Source organism: Coregonus clupeaformis, chromosome 30, assembly GCF_020615455.1.
Source record: "Coregonus clupeaformis isolate EN_2021a chromosome 30, ASM2061545v1, whole genome shotgun sequence".
NCBI lineage: Eukaryota > Metazoa > Chordata > Actinopteri > Salmoniformes > Salmonidae > Coregonus > Coregonus clupeaformis.
Window position 1 is genome coordinate 18,073,228 of NC_059221.1, and position 17,147 is coordinate 18,090,374.

General features: G+C 45.1%; 1 protein-coding gene across 1 annotated transcript; it reads right to left on the reverse strand.

The window, feature by feature from the left end:
* Window positions 1-528: 528 nt before the first annotated feature.
* Window positions 529-14,099, reverse strand: LOC121545743 (tyrosine-protein phosphatase non-receptor type 12). Its single transcript, XM_041856536.2, has 24 exons — window positions 13,806-14,099; window positions 11,962-12,070; window positions 11,768-11,844; window positions 11,563-11,658; window positions 11,406-11,444; window positions 11,192-11,263; window positions 10,757-10,816; window positions 10,331-10,473; window positions 8,601-8,667; window positions 8,350-8,427; window positions 7,845-7,937; window positions 7,381-7,508; window positions 5,248-6,014; window positions 5,067-5,153; window positions 4,711-4,971; window positions 4,416-4,568; window positions 4,258-4,320; window positions 3,935-4,080; window positions 3,240-3,267; window positions 2,625-2,687; window positions 2,291-2,397; window positions 1,356-1,386; window positions 1,163-1,249; window positions 529-1,037 (listed from the first exon to the last, which is right to left on the reverse strand). Exons 1-24 carry the CDS (start codon window positions 13,929-13,931, stop codon window positions 976-978), a joined length of 2,943 nt encoding a protein of 980 aa, XP_041712470.1. The 5' UTR covers window positions 13,932-14,099; the 3' UTR covers window positions 529-975.
* Between the last annotated feature and the right edge of the window lie 3,048 nt (window positions 14,100-17,147).

Here is a 17,147-nt window from a genome sequence, read left to right on the forward strand (position 1 = left end):
AGAATTCTGTTATTAAAAGTGTGATCAGTCATGTAAATTGAGTTGAGAAAACACAATGGAATGCATAAAATAAATAACTGTATGCCAGTACTATGTATGAAACATCTGAGTGACATTACTTTTGTAAGCATTATAGAGAAGAAATCTGTGATCCTCATAAATGGGTACATTTTAGAGCAATAGGTATTGGCTTTGCTTTTAAATTATAGCCCATATAGAAAACACATCCACCAACTTACAACAATGAACGTTATGTACATACAGTACCTGTCTGCTTATCCCACACCTCCATGAAAAATATTACCGGTACAAATATATTTATCCTAAAAATAGTTGTCCCATCGTGGTGGGTAACGTTCACACTGAACAGTGTAGATCCTGATTATGTCTAGATCAAAAGTAGCCTATACAAGCAAACAAACAAAATCAAACAACAGCATATAAAACTATTTTGGTAACATGTATCAAGTCTTACCAACAATTCAAAGTACCTTACAGTATTTGTCCAGGCAAAATAGTCAAAAGTAACCCTCTCTTAAACATATTTATTAACTCATCCATCCTTTGCCAATATTTGATTGCGACCTTCGCAACCATAGTACAATCAATTTGTCATGAATAGCAGGTGCTTCTGTACAAAGCTCATCAGAGGTTGATCACCGGGCCATAACAACAGTTTGAGAAACAATGTTTGTGTCCTTCCAGAATCGATGGAGAGCGAGAATGCTACAGTACAGTGTCATCCTCCATGTCTTCATGGAAAACTCTTCCTTCACACTGTGATAATTCCTCTGGGAACTGTCACTAGTCTCACTAGAAAATGACACAGGAGTTGGCAAAACAGCATAAACATGCCTGGGACCAGACTATCACTAGTTCAGTTGAGTAGCCAGTATCGAGTAGCCACATGCAGGGTTCCAGCGCTGTGATCTCAGGACAGTGGCCAGACATGTCCAGCTTTGTTGACTGGCTGTCTTAAAACCACGTCTCAGGGTGACTCCTTGGCCCTTTAGGCTTCCCAAAACGACTCCCAAATCCTGGAGAGGGAACAGACTTTGTGAGACTTGTTTGTGATTATTTATGATACTTTGAGAGACTTTTGAATTAAAATGACTATTGATGTTTAATGAGATTTGCATGGATCTCTTTTGAGAATGCTTACCAAATTTGAACATTGATGATGAGGCAGAGGCACCATAAGGAAGAGGTGATCCAGAGTGGGTTGTTGCTGGTGGGGGGGCTGTCTTTGCTGTGGGTGGGAAGAATGTGTTACTATTTTAACTAGTAGAGGTACACTAGAGGTGGGAAATGTATGTTCCAGACAGCAGATCCATTTACAGAGCTCTGTTACTTACGTTTCTGTTTGTGCTTGAAGAACTTCAGGCTCTGAAAAAGAAAAACAGAGACTGCTGGCTTTAGATGATAAGACATAGGGGGAGAGTGGGGTAAGTTGAGCCAAAGGGGTAAGTTGAGCGACCCATGTTTCTAGGAAACCATACACAAAATTAAGTCTGTGAAGGAAGAAACCACGTGGAAAAAGTGGCAAGCAAGTTAAGTAAAAAAAACAGATTTTCACTAAGTCAAATGAATTTGTGTTAGATGTTTCATGATGCTTGTATCTAAACCAAAGTAGATAATTTAAAGATTGTTCTATATATCAGTTGGGGTCTCCATATGCTTCGATATGAGGTCCTAAAGCTAGCATGAAAGTGCATAATTTTAGCTGTGTGGGCTAATATATATTTTTTGGGCCTTCAGGTAAGTTGAGCCAATGGTTGAGCCAATGGCAAGTTAAGAAAATGTAAGTGTTTGTTAGGTGTTAAGCCTAAAATGATTAAAAGACAAAAAAGCAATTGTGATTGTGTTGAATTGTGTTTGGGAAATAAAGATAGACATGGTTTTAAAAAGGTAGTGGTAATATTTCATTCAGCACAGACATTTGTAGGAGGCCTAACTTACTCTGTCTCGCGGCTCAACTTACCCAATACCCGAGGTAAGTTGTGCCAAGAGGCCACTTTTTGGAAAAGCTATGTTTTAAAAACTGTAATTTCTACATGAATTCTGATTTATCTCCAGGGTTACACAACATCCTGAAATATATGTACATATCTTTGTTTCAAAGAATACTATATTTCCCTTGACGGAGTGATGCTGAATGTAGAAAATGGCTTAACTTACCCCACTCTCCCCTACTCAGATAATAGCACAGTATAGAAACACCAGATCCTCTATTTTTTAACCAATAGATCAAGTCTGTCAGTTACTGTAATTCTATGTACATAGCCATTACCTTTGTTCTAGACATGGCCTTCCCACTGTTCTTGTCTGATTTGTTCTCAGTAGTCCCAGAGCTGGTTGAGGTGCTGTTGACCACAGGCTGCTGATGCTCCATCTCAGCTGAGAAACAGTCGTCAGATGTTTCACAGTTATGGAGCCATTTAAAAAAAGTTAAATTCAATATCATCAAGAGTCATGACTAAATGGGAATAGGGCGGATGGTTGGATTAGTGTGATTTGAATACTCTTAATAAGGAGAGAGGTCAGATTTACATGGGCCTGTGTGTAGTTAGTGAGACAGAGTTGATAGTTGTAATTGCGGGTCTATGTTCTGTGTTGCAACTCACCACTTCCTCCTGTCACCGAGGCCACAACGGCTGGAGTAACCAGATGAACAGTAGTCAGGTGCTCTATACAGGAAACAGACAGAGATTAATCAACATGCCAGGGTTGTGGGTTCGATTCCCACGGGGGGCCAGTATGAAGAAAAAAAAATTTTTATAATGTATGCACTCACTAACTGTAAGTCACTCTGGATAAGAGCGTCTGCTAAATGACTAAAATGTAAATGTAAATGTTTTGAGTCACACAACACTGGCCCCGAAATCATCACCAACAGACGAACATGAATGTACTGGGCCTTTGTTCTCTTAAACATCAGGTAGCTCAAGACCACCCTCCATTGGCTTGAAGGAGTACCTCTGTAATCTTTACACTGACATTAGTGCTCATCATCTTGACTTCCTATTTTGATAGGAGCAGCTTCTGTATAATGACTCTATTCAATGATCCCTATTAGGGCATTTTATTGTGTGAGGGAGTAGAGCCCAGAGCAACCATTTTAGGTTGACTGAAGTTGACTTAGTCCTTGTTAACTCCAAACAGACAGGCTTGACCGATAGCAGAAGAAGAAGGAAACAACCTCAGATGGCTTCTCTGTCAGTACTGTAAAAATAGCTTACCTTGCCGTGAACTCTTTGCTCGGACACTCTGAGGGAACAGTTTACAGTGTCGTGTTAATGTACTAAAGTATAAACAACAACCAGAACATCTGAGTCATAGCATGAATCACAAGGAAGACAAAAATGCTTAGGGATTTTTATATCTCTAAAGGGCATTTAGGAAAGATGAGTTCATCTGTGACACAAAGGGGTGGGTGGCAGCATCCTATACTAGATGTACCCATTAAATACGCATTACTGTTAGAGTAAGAGACTGTAAGAGATTGTGAGTCGCTACTGTAAGGTGGCGTGACCAGAGCCATGTATTTAGAGAGTTGGGCCATTGACGTTTCTGCATTATGATGCATTTACATGACACTACAACATTCCATGGCAGCCGTGTTAGCTCCCCATTAACATTATATGGGGAATTGAATGTCTAGAATGAGCATTATAATGCATTTACATGGCACTTCAACATTCTATGTTAGCGCCTCATTAACATTACAAGGGGACTATTTAAATAATGCTATGTAACTGAATGTCTAGAATTAGAACAATATTCAAATTTCTAGAAGTAAAAGGCCCAACTGTCTAAATAAATGGCTCTGGGTGTGACCATAGAAATATAATTACAAGAACCATCCCCAGTGGAGTAGAATTATTTCTATGAGGGTGTCTCCTTATAGTATTGACAGCTATAGCACGTCCGCTACCTTGCTCCGATTCATGATTCCATCCAGGAATCTTTTGGGTTGAGAGTTCCCTGACCACTCTGAGGACGTACCAATCCTCTGCTGTGTGGTTGTGGTCTGGCTGATCAGACTCTGCAGGCAGGGGGCCCTGTTTTGATCAAATGCAACTGCCCAAACAGTAGAACATCAGATTAGTATACAGTAGATTACGTTGATTGAGACTGTCAGAGTTTACACACAGAGCCGTTTACATGTTTATGAATTCTGTCTGGAGGGTTAACATCGACAGCAGCACTATCATGATGATGATTGTGAAGGTGGTGGTGATGGAGAGATATGCTCACCTTCCTGCATGACCACGATGAAGGATTCTGGGGTTCTCTCAGGTAGAGGGGGAGTCAGACTCTCTGAGCATTCACAAGAAAGCAAACAAGTCAGTGAGGACCCCTCATTATAGAAAAAGTTACATTGAAAGCATAAAATGGGTGTCACTTTTGCTTACCTGGAGGTGAGAGAGGAGGGGGCAGAGGGTAGGGAGGGGGAGGAGGAAGGTTTATAGATGTACAGGGAGCAGGGACCGAAGATGTAACTATGGGTGGCACTGTAACCTGGGGTGGCACTGTAACCGGGGGTGATACTATAACCAGGGGTGATACTGTAATGGGAAAAGGCCAGAGACATGGATTAAAATCACATGGCGTTGTGTGACTATCCCAGTAATCGTTTAAAAAAATGAACAATCAATAAAACAATACCTCTTTATCATTCTGAGAAAAAAACAATCTTTGACAAAGTACCTGAGAGTGTTGTCATTTTAACCTTTAAGCTCCTGCTCCTTGTCCAAGATCTCTTCTCCACCAGAGCTGGTGTGTCCCCTAAACGGCCACACCATTCCGAGGATGTTCCGATCCTGCTGTCCTCTGGCCGGGCCTGGACCACCTTCTCCACAGAGACTGAGAGGGGAGGGAAGACAGTAGTGCTCCTACCGGCATCGCTGGCCAACACAAACGACTCTGGCGTTCTCTCTGGCAGTGGGGGGATAGGCGACGGGGGACTCCCTATGGGGGAAAATGAGGTGCATGTTTGAGTGCTTATCAAAAAAATAAGAGCTTATAAAGAGTGTTATGAGTGCCTTCACAGGCCCTCCACTCACCATTCCTCCCCCTGATGGCTTCAGCTGCAGCATTAGAAGGGAGGATGACCTCTAACATTTTAGGTTTAGAGATGTTATCAGAGCGCTCTGAAGGGCACAGAAATATATTTTTTAGCCCTCCAAGTAATGAATTACAATTGCTTAATCCCACTTTTTAAACAGTAAGCATATCAAAATTCACCTGCACCAGCAGCCAGTACATATGATTCAGCAGTTCTCTCAGGTAATGGAGGTGGACTGTCTTCATCTGAGGAAACTGCACCTGGGGCAGCGTTGGTGGTGGTGCGGGCTGGCAGCTCCATCGGCTGGCTGTTAAGGGTCAGACCGGGTCCGTTGAAACAGGGGTTCTCGGTCCACTGGCTCAGTGGAGCCTGCTCCTCCTCATCATCAGACCCTCTGGGAGCCTCAGCAGCCAGGGGTGAGTTAGACCCAAAGTAGGGGTCCTCCATGGTGAGACAGAGGGGGTTGGAGAAGGAGACCGCAGGAAGCACTGGTATTACCAGTGGGGTCATCTCTCCATCACTCTCCACCTTCTCTTGCTCCATGGCTATCTGAGAGAAGTCCTGAGTCCTGAGTGCCTGGGGGGTTATGATGGGGATACTGGGGCTGGGCTCTTGTCTCAGGTCCTGGCTGGTGGGCAGGTTAGCAGGCTGTGTGTGTAGGAAATGTGGTCGCTGTGTCGGTAGCGGGTGTGGTGGTCTCTGATTGATGACCATGTTATTGGGCTGTTTCTTGCTGGGTTGTGGTTTCTGGTTCAGAGTCTGTGTTGGTAGGGAGTATGGTCCCTGCTGTTCCCTCTGCCTGTCCCTGGCTCTCAGAGCATTAAGGATGGCTGAGGGGGAGCACTTAGACACGTCACACAGTGGGTCAACATGCACCTCTGAGGCAGAGAAGGCCACTGGTACGGCGTGATTGGATATCCCATCAGGCTCCTCCCTCTCTGGGTGCCTAACAGAATAGGAGTTATCCAGACATTCTATTGAAGTGAGGCCACTGGAGGCATTTTTCTCTCTGTGTGAAAACACTAATTAGTTATTGTGATATACACTATATATACAAAAGTATGTGGACAGCCCTTTCAAATTAGTGGATTCGGCTATTTCAGCCACACCTGTTGCTGACAGGTGTATAAAATCGAGCACACAACCACGCAATCTCCATAGACGAACACTGGCAGTAGAATGGCCTTACTGAAGAGCTCAGTGACTTTCAATGTGGCACCGTTATAGGATGCCACCTTTCCAACAAGTAAGTTCGTCAAATTTTTGCCCCGCTAGAGCTGCCCCGGTCAACTGTAAGTGCTGTTATTGTGAAGTGGAAACATCTAAGAGCAACAACGGCTCAGGCGTGAAATGTTAGGCCACACAAGCTCACAGAATGGGACCGGCGAGTGCTGAAGCGCGTAGCGCATAAAAATAGTCTGTCCTTGGTTGCAACATTCACTACCGAGTTCCAAACTGCCTCTAGAAGCAACGTCAGCAAAATAACTGTTCGTCGGGAGCTTCATGAAAGTAATGTAATGCTCGCCACCATTGGACTCTGGAGCAGTGGAAACTGGAGTTCTCTAGAGTGATGAATCAGTGCTGCCATCTGGCAGTCCGACAGACGAATCTGAGTTTGGCGGATGCCAAGAGAACACTACCTGCCCCAATGCATAGTGCCAACTGTAAAGTTTGGTGGAGGAAGAATAATGATCTGGGGCAGTTTTTCATGGTTTGAGCTAAGCCCCTTAGTTCCAGTGAAGGGAAATCTTAACCCTACAGCATACAATGACATTCTATACGATTCTGTGCTTCCAACTTTGTGGCAACAGTTTGGGGAAGGCCCTTTCCTGTTTCAGCATGACAATGCCCCCATGCACAAAGCGAGGTCCATACAGAAATGGTGTGTCAAGATCGGTGTGGAAGAACTTGACTGGCCTGCACAGACGCCCTGACCTCAACCCCATCGAACACCTTTGGGATGAATTGGAACGCTGACTGCAAACCAGGCCTAATCGCCCAACATCAGTCCCTGACCTCACTAATGCTCTTGTGGCTGAATGGAAGCAAGTCCCCGCAGCAATGTTCCAACATCTAGTGGAAAGCCTTCCCAGAAGAGTGGAGGCTGTTATAGCAGCAATGGGGGGACCAACTCCATGTTAATGCACATGATTTTGGAATTATATGTTTGTCGAGCAGGTGTCCACATACCTTTGGTCATGTAGTTTATTTTGCTATAGAGATATGCTTCAAGGTTTACAGTAATGCACCGTGAAAAAAACGTTAGTTGTCAGATCAATGGTTGATGGGTTAAAGTATTTACTGTGCTGTACCTGTGCTCTGTCTGTGGTTCCATTTTAGGCTGAGGCTCAGGTTCTGGTTCCTGTTCAGCTTCAGACGCCTCACTGAGGTCAGAGAGCTCACTGTCACTGGCTGTAGGTGGTGAGGGGGCCGCTGACACCTAAAGAGTTCAACAGAATCACACGCTTAATCGCTCACCCTCTGAGAAAGTATTTACATACGACACAGATCGCTGGTCTTAGTCTGTGTCTGTTTTGCTCTGTTCCTCGTCCGGTGGTTTAATTTTGCTACCACGTGACCAAACAGCCAGCCTGGTTCCCCTAGCCAGAGTCTTTGTGCGTGTTTGAGATAGACTACATAACAGTCGAACTACACAGAATCACGGATCTACAAATCACCTTGCATCCCAAATAACTACTCATTAAGTGAACAAAATCAGTGATTCTGTGCCTCGCCTTGCTCAAACTGATCCCCTCAAACACGCTGTCTGTTTCACCTCCTCTGTACAGCAAGGGGGGACTGGTGCCATGGACTGCAGGTACTTCTCAAACAGGAACTTGATGGTTCTGTACAGTAGCTCGTACTGTTCCTGTAGTTAAACACAAAACCAGTTCTGTTAGTGTTCAGTCGATCCCATATCAGTTGCCACGGCAAGATATGTTTGTGAAGCATTCTACCCAAATAGATAAGAGATTGCACATGGATTGCACATGGGGAGTTGCTACAAACATTAGTGAGTGCAAAAAATATGTGGCTCTACTTGTTACAGATGAAGGCTATGAGTGGGTTGGCATCAGATAATGTTGAGCTACAGCCTTGTGATAATAATGTCTCAGATGGAGGCATGTCACATTGTGTGTATGTACTGAATGTGGTTATGATAAAATTGCACTATGAAGTGAAAACACACCCTTGGTCAAAAAGAAGCATGTCACAACGGGTCTATTTATGAATGTGGTTATGCTTAAAAAGCACTGCAGAATACGAAGCGAGAACGCTACCTTGGTCTGAACAACAGAAGGCCTCTGTGTTCTCATGTCCTTAACCAGGTCATAGATGCTGAAGTCTTCTGTGAGCAGCTGGAAATTAACACGAAGGCATCGATGACGATTAGTAAAGTGACACATACAGTTATAGATACGGTAACTTTCAGTACAGCACGACATAGATACAGTAGTCTTTGGTAATCTGCTCACACTCTGGTTCGGAGGAGATGGTACTGTACAGGGTAGGGCAGGTACAGTTATCTTACCTGTGTTTTCACCAGGTTCCAGGTATAGTCGATGGCACACAGTGCTCCTGTTCTTCCACAGCCAGCACTGCAGGGACAAACAGGAAGAACACAAGGTTAACATAAAATAAGGTACATTAACTAAGAACCACAGACAAGTACAATATATATATTCATTTTTGACTGTACAAACTCTTTTCACCTAGCATGATGAAAAGCCTTGCTGAGCTAATAATATAGTAATAGCCCTTTAGCACCCCAACCTGCAAACAGCAGTGAATGTCAGTGTAAGTGAGTGTACACAGTGTGAGCATTCACTGCACTGCAGGCTGCTATTAACACCCTGGCTGGCTACACTGTCAGCCCTGATCTGGCACATGCATTCTGCTGCCTGTCCCTGCTGGCCTGGTCCTTCCTGCTCCTGGCCCACACAGCCTAACTGCCAGATATACTGTCAGACTTTACTCAACAACTCAGATAGGTGATATGAGAGCAGCCCTGTCTCCCATGGAGAGTGAACTGTTCCAAGGGAAACATGTGTGAGCAGATCTGTCATTTCATATGGTAATACTTTCCTATCCTCAACCCTGCCTGTGGGTTAACTGAGTAGAGAGGAGAGCATGGGTCTATGGCATGGGCATGCCTGATGCCTGTGACTGAACATTCCGTTCCTGGTGGCTCATCTATCTGTGATGCCTCCTGTATACCACGCCTGGATGTCAGCCTGGTACACGGACACTACTATTAACTGACTACTGAAGTGTAATGCCATCTGACTGGGGTAAGTTATCTCTCGCAATTGGGCCTAAAATGGGGTGCTAAAGAGTGTCTATCATAGTCTTATTATAGAGAGCAGGGAGAGGGAATGATGTGTATTATGGCAAAGTCCTGATGTTTTTGAGGATGTGTCTGTTGAGTTTTCTTTCTGGAGTGTCGCGCAACACCTGACTCAAGCCTATGACAAACACGTTGAGCAACTTTCAAAGAGGAGGCCTCTTGCCACCGATGGAATTTCCGTGTGTCACTGTGGTCATAGTTTGGAAACAAGTACTGTTCTTTCTCTCGTGTCCTACTGATGAAAGACAGTCAACTGAGTTATTAAAGGAGGACAGGGTTGAAAAACACAACCCTTTGTACAATCATCAGTACTAGGCCCTCAGATAACCAAAGGTCTTACAATAGGTTACCTTTTCACTCTGCGTGGCTTAGCATGCAGCGCTAAGTAATTTACATTTGAGTTAATGTGTTAGCTGTAACCATGGCCAGAGAGAAGGGGAAAATGTATGAGTGTTTGTTTGCACACCCAAAGTGGCCTGTTGGCCATCCGCCCACAAACTTCCTGTCTGTGTGTCTAACAGAAGAGGGAGGTGCCTGAGCAGAAAGGGGTCTACAACAGGATGCCCTCAGCAATGTGTTCCACCCACGGAACAATTACTATTTCATGAGATAGGACACCACAGCATAATAGATAGAGATATATGACTGCCTAGCATTAAAGCGCAAAGGGAACCTAACTTTCCGTGCTTTGAGATGGTTTATTGACTCTCCGTATCAGACAATGATTCATACTTTAGGGTAACTGTGTACTGTGTGTATGGTGTGATTCAGTACTGATTCAATGTTGTGTGTGTGTGTGTGAGTGAGTGACGTGTGAGTGAGGTGGGGGTTTGCATTGTTGGTTAAGGTAAATAAGCATTTCACGGTATTCGGCGCATGTGACAAAAAACATTTGATTTGATTTGAGAGCTGACCTGCAGTGGATGCAGATGGGTATATCCTCATGGGCCTGGTAAGATCTCATCTCCTGCAGCAGCTCCAGGATGGGAGGGATGGTGTCTGGGACCCCGTGGTCCGGCCAGTTGATATAGTGCAGCTGTCTCAGGTTACGGCTCCACTAAGGGACACACCACAGAGTTCAATGTTAACACAGACAGAGGGACATACCAGGAGACCTGTGTACTCACACGGGCTTCCTGTTTACCCCTACCTCATGAGATGTTAGTTTTTAGTTGATTTATTACTGACATGCTCGGCACCAAAGTATACTACAATACCACCCACAAAATATTCCATCACAACTTTGCGTTTTTAAGCATTTATGTCCGCAGATTCTATCCATGATAGTTTCTAATTATAGCTGCATCTCAGTTTATAATAAGGGTATAAACAGTACTTACATTGCGGTAGGTCACCCTCAGGTTCCTGCTCACATAGTCTCCTTTACTCTCCTCCGAGTCCTGTACACAAATACACACACAGTTGGCAGTTTAGCATTATTTTCACACAGAAAACCTGCAGACGCTAGTCTTTTTAAAGTGGGAATGACATTAGTACACTACATTTACTTGACACAAGTGATTATCAATGTTTAGGCATATTTCAGGCATATTTGTGGAGAACTCCAGAAATTAGAATCCCCAAAATACTAAGCACATCAATATACTTTTTTATGTGCCTGTATCTGGATTTTCAACGGTTGCATTCATCTACTATTCATGACTACTGATCACTATAGTGTAGATAACATAGTTACGGTTAAGAGGCCATTTGACCAACCAAATCAGGAAGTGGTCAGAGAGCGAGAGAGAGAGAGGAAGTAGCCTACTACTCACGCAGTAAATAGTAAATGGGTCACACACAAAAGGCTCCTCTTGTTTCTTTGGCCAGTAGCGCTCACACTTTTTCTACAAAAGAGTAGGACAAACAATCTGTCTTCAATGCGCATAAAGCCACAACACTGACCATTTTAATAACACAGTATACGACTATGAAATGCAGTGTAATAATAGAGTATAGTATAGTGTACATGTGCATAGAGTAACTTACCCTGCCCATCTCAAACTCCCTGCAAACCATCACTATGACCTGATAGAAGACAAGATCACCATCAGTGCATCAGTACACCAACCTCACCAGAGAGAGAGGGACGGGGGAGAGAGATAGATAGTGAGAGAGAGAGAGAGACAGACAGACAGAGTTGTACCTCTATGTTGTACTCCCAGAGCATCCTCCAGAAGTCCAGCACGGTGTGGGGAAGAGGGCCCTGAGTGGCAATGTAGGCCATGGCCCCTGACACTCCCTGGGGGTACGCAGAGCACAGGGTCACACACCTGTCCACCTGGGACTCTCCTGCACATACTCTTCTACTGTGTAGTCTAGTATACCAAGACCAAGTCGCATCACCCTACCTTGATGAAGCTGGCATTGATGTAGTCGTTATCATTCTTGGAGGTGGTAAGGGACAGCTTCACTCTGCTGTGGTCAACTGAGGGGAAATGAGGACAGTATTGTAGTGAGATGTAGTAGTGAAAAGTTATAGTGAGTACTGCATAAATACACCACTTCAAACCACTGTAGACTATAACAGTAAAAGCTGACTTACAGGGAACAATGTCCTTGTATCTGTTCTTCTTCACGTTCTCCTGCTTATCCGCTACCTTTGTGGGGTACGTTTTGTCAGTGCGGTACTTGGTGGACTGGCGTTTGAGCCTCTGCAACAGAGAGAAGTGAGGCAAAAATTAGAAAACACGATACATATGTTTGCATGTGAAGGAGGGAAGGGGTTATATCAGTCTGGCTAACACTCAGACCTGTGTGGCTAAATGTGAGGTTGTCTAATTATCTTGTTCCTCTGGGGAACTCGAAGTTAGTAGCCAAAAAGACAATGAGATTGCAGTTGTCACAGTTCCCATGTCTGAGTCTAGTAACTGCTCACCATAGTTTGTATTTCCAGTTCTCTTCAGTGTTAATTAAGAGGAGAGACCGTTGAGCTGCAATAAGTTGTCACTCCTCCCCAGAGCTAGATTCAGTGTTATATTCACGCCCTGTACACTCTGTGGGTAACACTGTGACACCACTGCTACTGCCAAAGCTTTATGTCAGCTCTGGCGTGGCTCAAACTTACAGACATTAGCTTATTGGAAACAGCCATAGCCACAGACTAAGAGAGGACTTCCACTCATCAGTGACTCCATTCCGATTAGTAGTGAATGAGTGACACTCCAAATAAAGCCCCAGAGTGTCCCTTCCTGGTCCTCCCTATTTCAAACACACTGGTCTTTTTGTCCAGGCCCAGTTCTCACAGACAGCCCTAACACAAGGCTGATGGGAGCAGACATCTGCACCCTCCAGACCACAGAGCGCTTTTTGTTCCACAAGGAAGTGCTGTGAGCTCTGTTCCCCCAATTGGTCAGGATGGCAGGGGCATGACACAAGCAGGGCGGCATGCGGAGAGAGAGGAGAGGAGAGTAGGCCCAACGCCCTCAGTCACAGAGGTGTCACTCCTCACCATGGCAATGGTCCACAGGTGATGCCATCCATGGGAACAGGACCATGGGGTGGCCCGAGGCAGAGTTGGTCACACTTTATTTGGATAGTCTGGATTTTACATCTGTAGATGCTCTACAGATGGTCATACTATCAACAAACTATCTGTTGATAAGATTACAGTTAGGTTTAGAATAAGGGTTAGGGTAAGGGTTAGGGTTAGAGCTAGGGTTAGGGTTAGTAGATAGTTAGTTGAAATGTTATATTTAGTCTGTAGAGCATCTACAGATGGACTATTCAAATAAAGTGTTACCGCAGAGTTTTAGTTGAAGTGCACTGGTGATTGATGTCATCATGTATATGCTGCCTCACTTGGCCCCACTAACAGGCTTCTGTCATATCCATTTGCAATTGTAGCGCAATTGTCAGTCAGTGTGTGTGTGTGTGTTTCTGTCTCTGTGCGTGTGTATGTGTATTTGTGTGCGTGTTTAAGTGTGTGCGTGTGTGTGTGTGTGCAGGGTTGGTGGTGGTGGGGGCTCGTTCTACATCAATAACATTGCATTTGTCTGTAGATCTCCTTCCTTGTATGGGGGCCTTCAGAAACAGGCAGCAGTGCAATAAGAGGAAGCTAATCAGCAGTAGTCGGGGACTGACTGACAACCCATACAGAAACAGCACAACATAATAGCATGTCTCTCTGAGTGTGACGTTCTTTTGTACTATTCTTCTTGGGACATCGGCAGAGTTCTGTTCATAAAAACAAATACACTTACATACAGTACACTCTAAGCTTAGACAAACTGTAAACATTCAGCATCACAGCAGAGTTAAAGACCGCACCATTCCAACGCTAGCAGAGTTAATCCACTTGTTGATAATGTGAGATAGCTCGGAGCCCGTCCTGTGTCTGAGAGAGGAGCCCCACTGTAACAGAGTGATCAAACAAAGAGATGAACTCACCGAGAACTCCCCGGCGAAGCCACTCTCCGCCTCCACCACCTCAGCCTCCTTGCTCTCCACTTGAGCTAGGAAGCCCCTCAGTATCCAGGCTTGCTGCTCCATGACTGGCCTGCTGGGGCTTGGCATGTGCTGCTGCTGCTGCCTGGCATGTCAGGACACACAGGGCCACGGAGGGGGGGCCCACCGTCTGGGGCCTGGGGGGGTGTCTGCTCCAAGCAGCCTGGTGTACTACCCTACAGCAGCTAGTATCACACTGAGGATGAGGAACTATGCTAAGTCACAAGGCACTTCTGTCAGAGCTGTCTTCAGTTCGAGGAAGCAGCAGCAGCAGCAAGTTAACAGGCTCTGTGGTCAGATTAAAAATATTGCCACGCCCCCTAGTCTCTCTCTCACTGGGTCCTAGAGCCAGCCCGCTCGGGAAGCACCTCAGCAGGGTGTGTGTGAAGGAGAGAGAAATAGAGAGAGAGAAAGGAAGATAGATGTAGATGTACTGATACATGTACGCAGAGACACACACACATGCTTGAACAGCTGTTTCAGCCCAGCCCTAGAGTGTGCCGGAGGCGGTCCAGCCTGTTGAACCACATTCAGAACATGCAGTTAAGAGGAGAGAGGGAGGGAGGGAGGGGCAGGGCGAGATGGAGGTGGGCTCAGATCCTGTATGACGGGTAACTCCCTCCCTCTGTCTGGCATTCCCCTCCACAGTCTAGCTGGTCCACTGACCCTCAGGCACTAAGCACAGTGACAGCGCATCACCATTTAGGATTCATAACTCCTGAAAGAGCACTCAATCCATGTTAATCCCATACAAGACCATTGCGCTATCTGGCAGAATTGTAGAGATGATATTCTGCTAGGATAAGGCAGTCTAAACAGTCCCTATATATACAGTGAGGGAAAAAAGTATTTGATCCCCTGCTGATTTTGTACGTTTATAATTTTATCAGTCTATAATTTTAATGGTAGGTTTATTTGAACAGTGAGAGACAGAATAACAACAAAAAAATCCAGAAAAATGTATGTCAAAAATGTTATAAATTTGATTTCCATTTTAATGAGGGAAATACATATTTGACCCCTCTGCAAAACATGACTTAGTACTTGGTGGCAAAACCCTTGTTGGCAATCACAGAGGTCAGACGTTTCTTGTAGTTGGCCACCAGGTTTGCACACATCTCAGGAGGGATTTTGTCCCACTCCTCTTTTCAGATCTTCGCCAAGTCATTAAGGTTTCGAGCCTGACGTTTGGCAACTCGAACCTTCAGCTCCCTCCACAGATTTTCTATGGGATTAAAGTCTGGAGACTGTCTAGGCTACTCCTGGAACTTAATGTGCTTATTCTTGAGTCACTCCTTTGTTGCCTTGGCCGTGTGTTTTGGGTCATTGTCATGCTGGAATACCCATCCACGACCCATTTTCAATGCCCTGGCTGAGGGAAGGATGTTCTCACCCAAGATTTGACGGTACATGGCCCCGTCCATCGTCCCTTTGATGCGGTGAAGTTGTCCTGTCCCCTTAGCAGAAAAACACCCCCAAAGCATAATGTTTCCACCTCCATGTTTGAAGGTGGGGATGGTGTTCTTGGGGTCATAGGCAGCATTCCTCCTCCTCCAAACAAGGTGAGTTGAGTTGATGCCAAAGAGCTCGATTTTGGTCTCATCTGACCACAACACTTTCACCCAGTTCTCCTCTGAATCATTCAGATGTTCATTGGCAAACTTCAGACGGGCCTGTATATGTGCTTTCTTGAGCAGGGGGACCTTGCGGGCGCTGTAGGATTTCAGTCCTTCACGGTGTAATGTGTTACCAATTGTTTCCTTGGTGACTATGGTCCCAGCTGCCTTGAGATCATTGACAAGATCCTCCCGTGTAGTTCTGGGCTGATTCCTCACCGTTCTCATGATCATTGCAACTCCACGAGGTGAGATCTTGCATGGAGCCCCAGGCAGAGGGAGATTGACAGTTCTTTTTTGTTTCTTCCATTTACGAATAATCGCACCAACTGCTGTCACCTTCTCACCAAGCTGCTTGGCGATGGTCTTGTAGCCCATTCCAGCCTTGTGTAGGTCTACAATCTTGTCCCTGACATCCTTGGAGAGCTCTTTGGTCTTGGCCATGGTGGAGAGTTTGGAATCTGATTGATTGATTGCTTCTGTGGACAGGTGTCTTTTATACAGGTAACAAGCTGAGATTAGGAGCACTCCCTTTAAGAGTGTGCTCCTAATCTCAGCTCGTTACCTGTATAAAAGACACCTGGGAGCCAGAAATCTTTCTGATTGAGAGGGGGTCAAATAATTATTTCCCTCATTAAAATGAAAATCAAATGTATAACATTTTTGACATGCGTTTTTCTGGATTTTTTTGTTGTTATTGTGTATCTCAGTGTTCAAATAAACCTACCATTAAAATTATAGACTGATCATTTCTTTGTCAGTGGCCAAACGTACAAAATCAGCAGGGGATCAAATACTTTTTTCCCTCACTGTATATACACTGCTCAAAAAAATAAAGGGAACACTTAAACAACACATCCTAGATCTGAATGAATGAAATAATCTTATTAAATACTTTTTTCTTTACATAGTTGAATGTGCTGACAACAAAATCACACAAAAATGATCAATGGAAATCAAATGTATCAACCCATGGAGGTCTGGATTTGGAGTCACCCTCAAAATTAAAGTGGAAAACCACACTACAGGCTGATCCAACTTTGATGTAATGTCCTTAAAACAAGTCAAAATGAGGCTCAGTAGTGTGTGTGGCCTCCACGTGCCTGTATGACCTCCCCTACAATGCCTGGGCATGCTCCTGATGAGGTGGCGGATGGTCTCCTGAGGGATCTCCTCCCAGACCTGGACTAAAGCATCCGCCAACTCCTGGACAGTCTGTGGTGCAACGTGGCGTTGGTGGATGGAGCGAGACATGATGTCCCAGATGTGCTCAATTGGATTCAGGTCTGGGGAACGGGCGGACCAGTCCATAGCATCAATGCCTTCCTCTTGCAGGAACTGCTGACACACTCCAGCCACATGAGGTCTAGCATTGTCTTGCATTAGGAGGAACCCAGGGCCAACCGCACCAGCATATGGTCTCACAAGGGGTCTGAGGATCTCATCTCGGTACCTAATGGCAGTCAGGCTACCTCTGGCGAGCACATGGAGGGCTGTGCGGCCGCCCAAAGAAATGCCACCCCACACCATGACTGACCCACCACCAAACCGGTCATGTTGGAGGATGTTGCAGGCAGCAGAACGTTCTCCACGGCGTCTCCAGACTGTCACGTCTGTCACATGTGCTCAGTGTGAACCTGCTTTCATCTGTGAAGAGCACAGGGCGCCA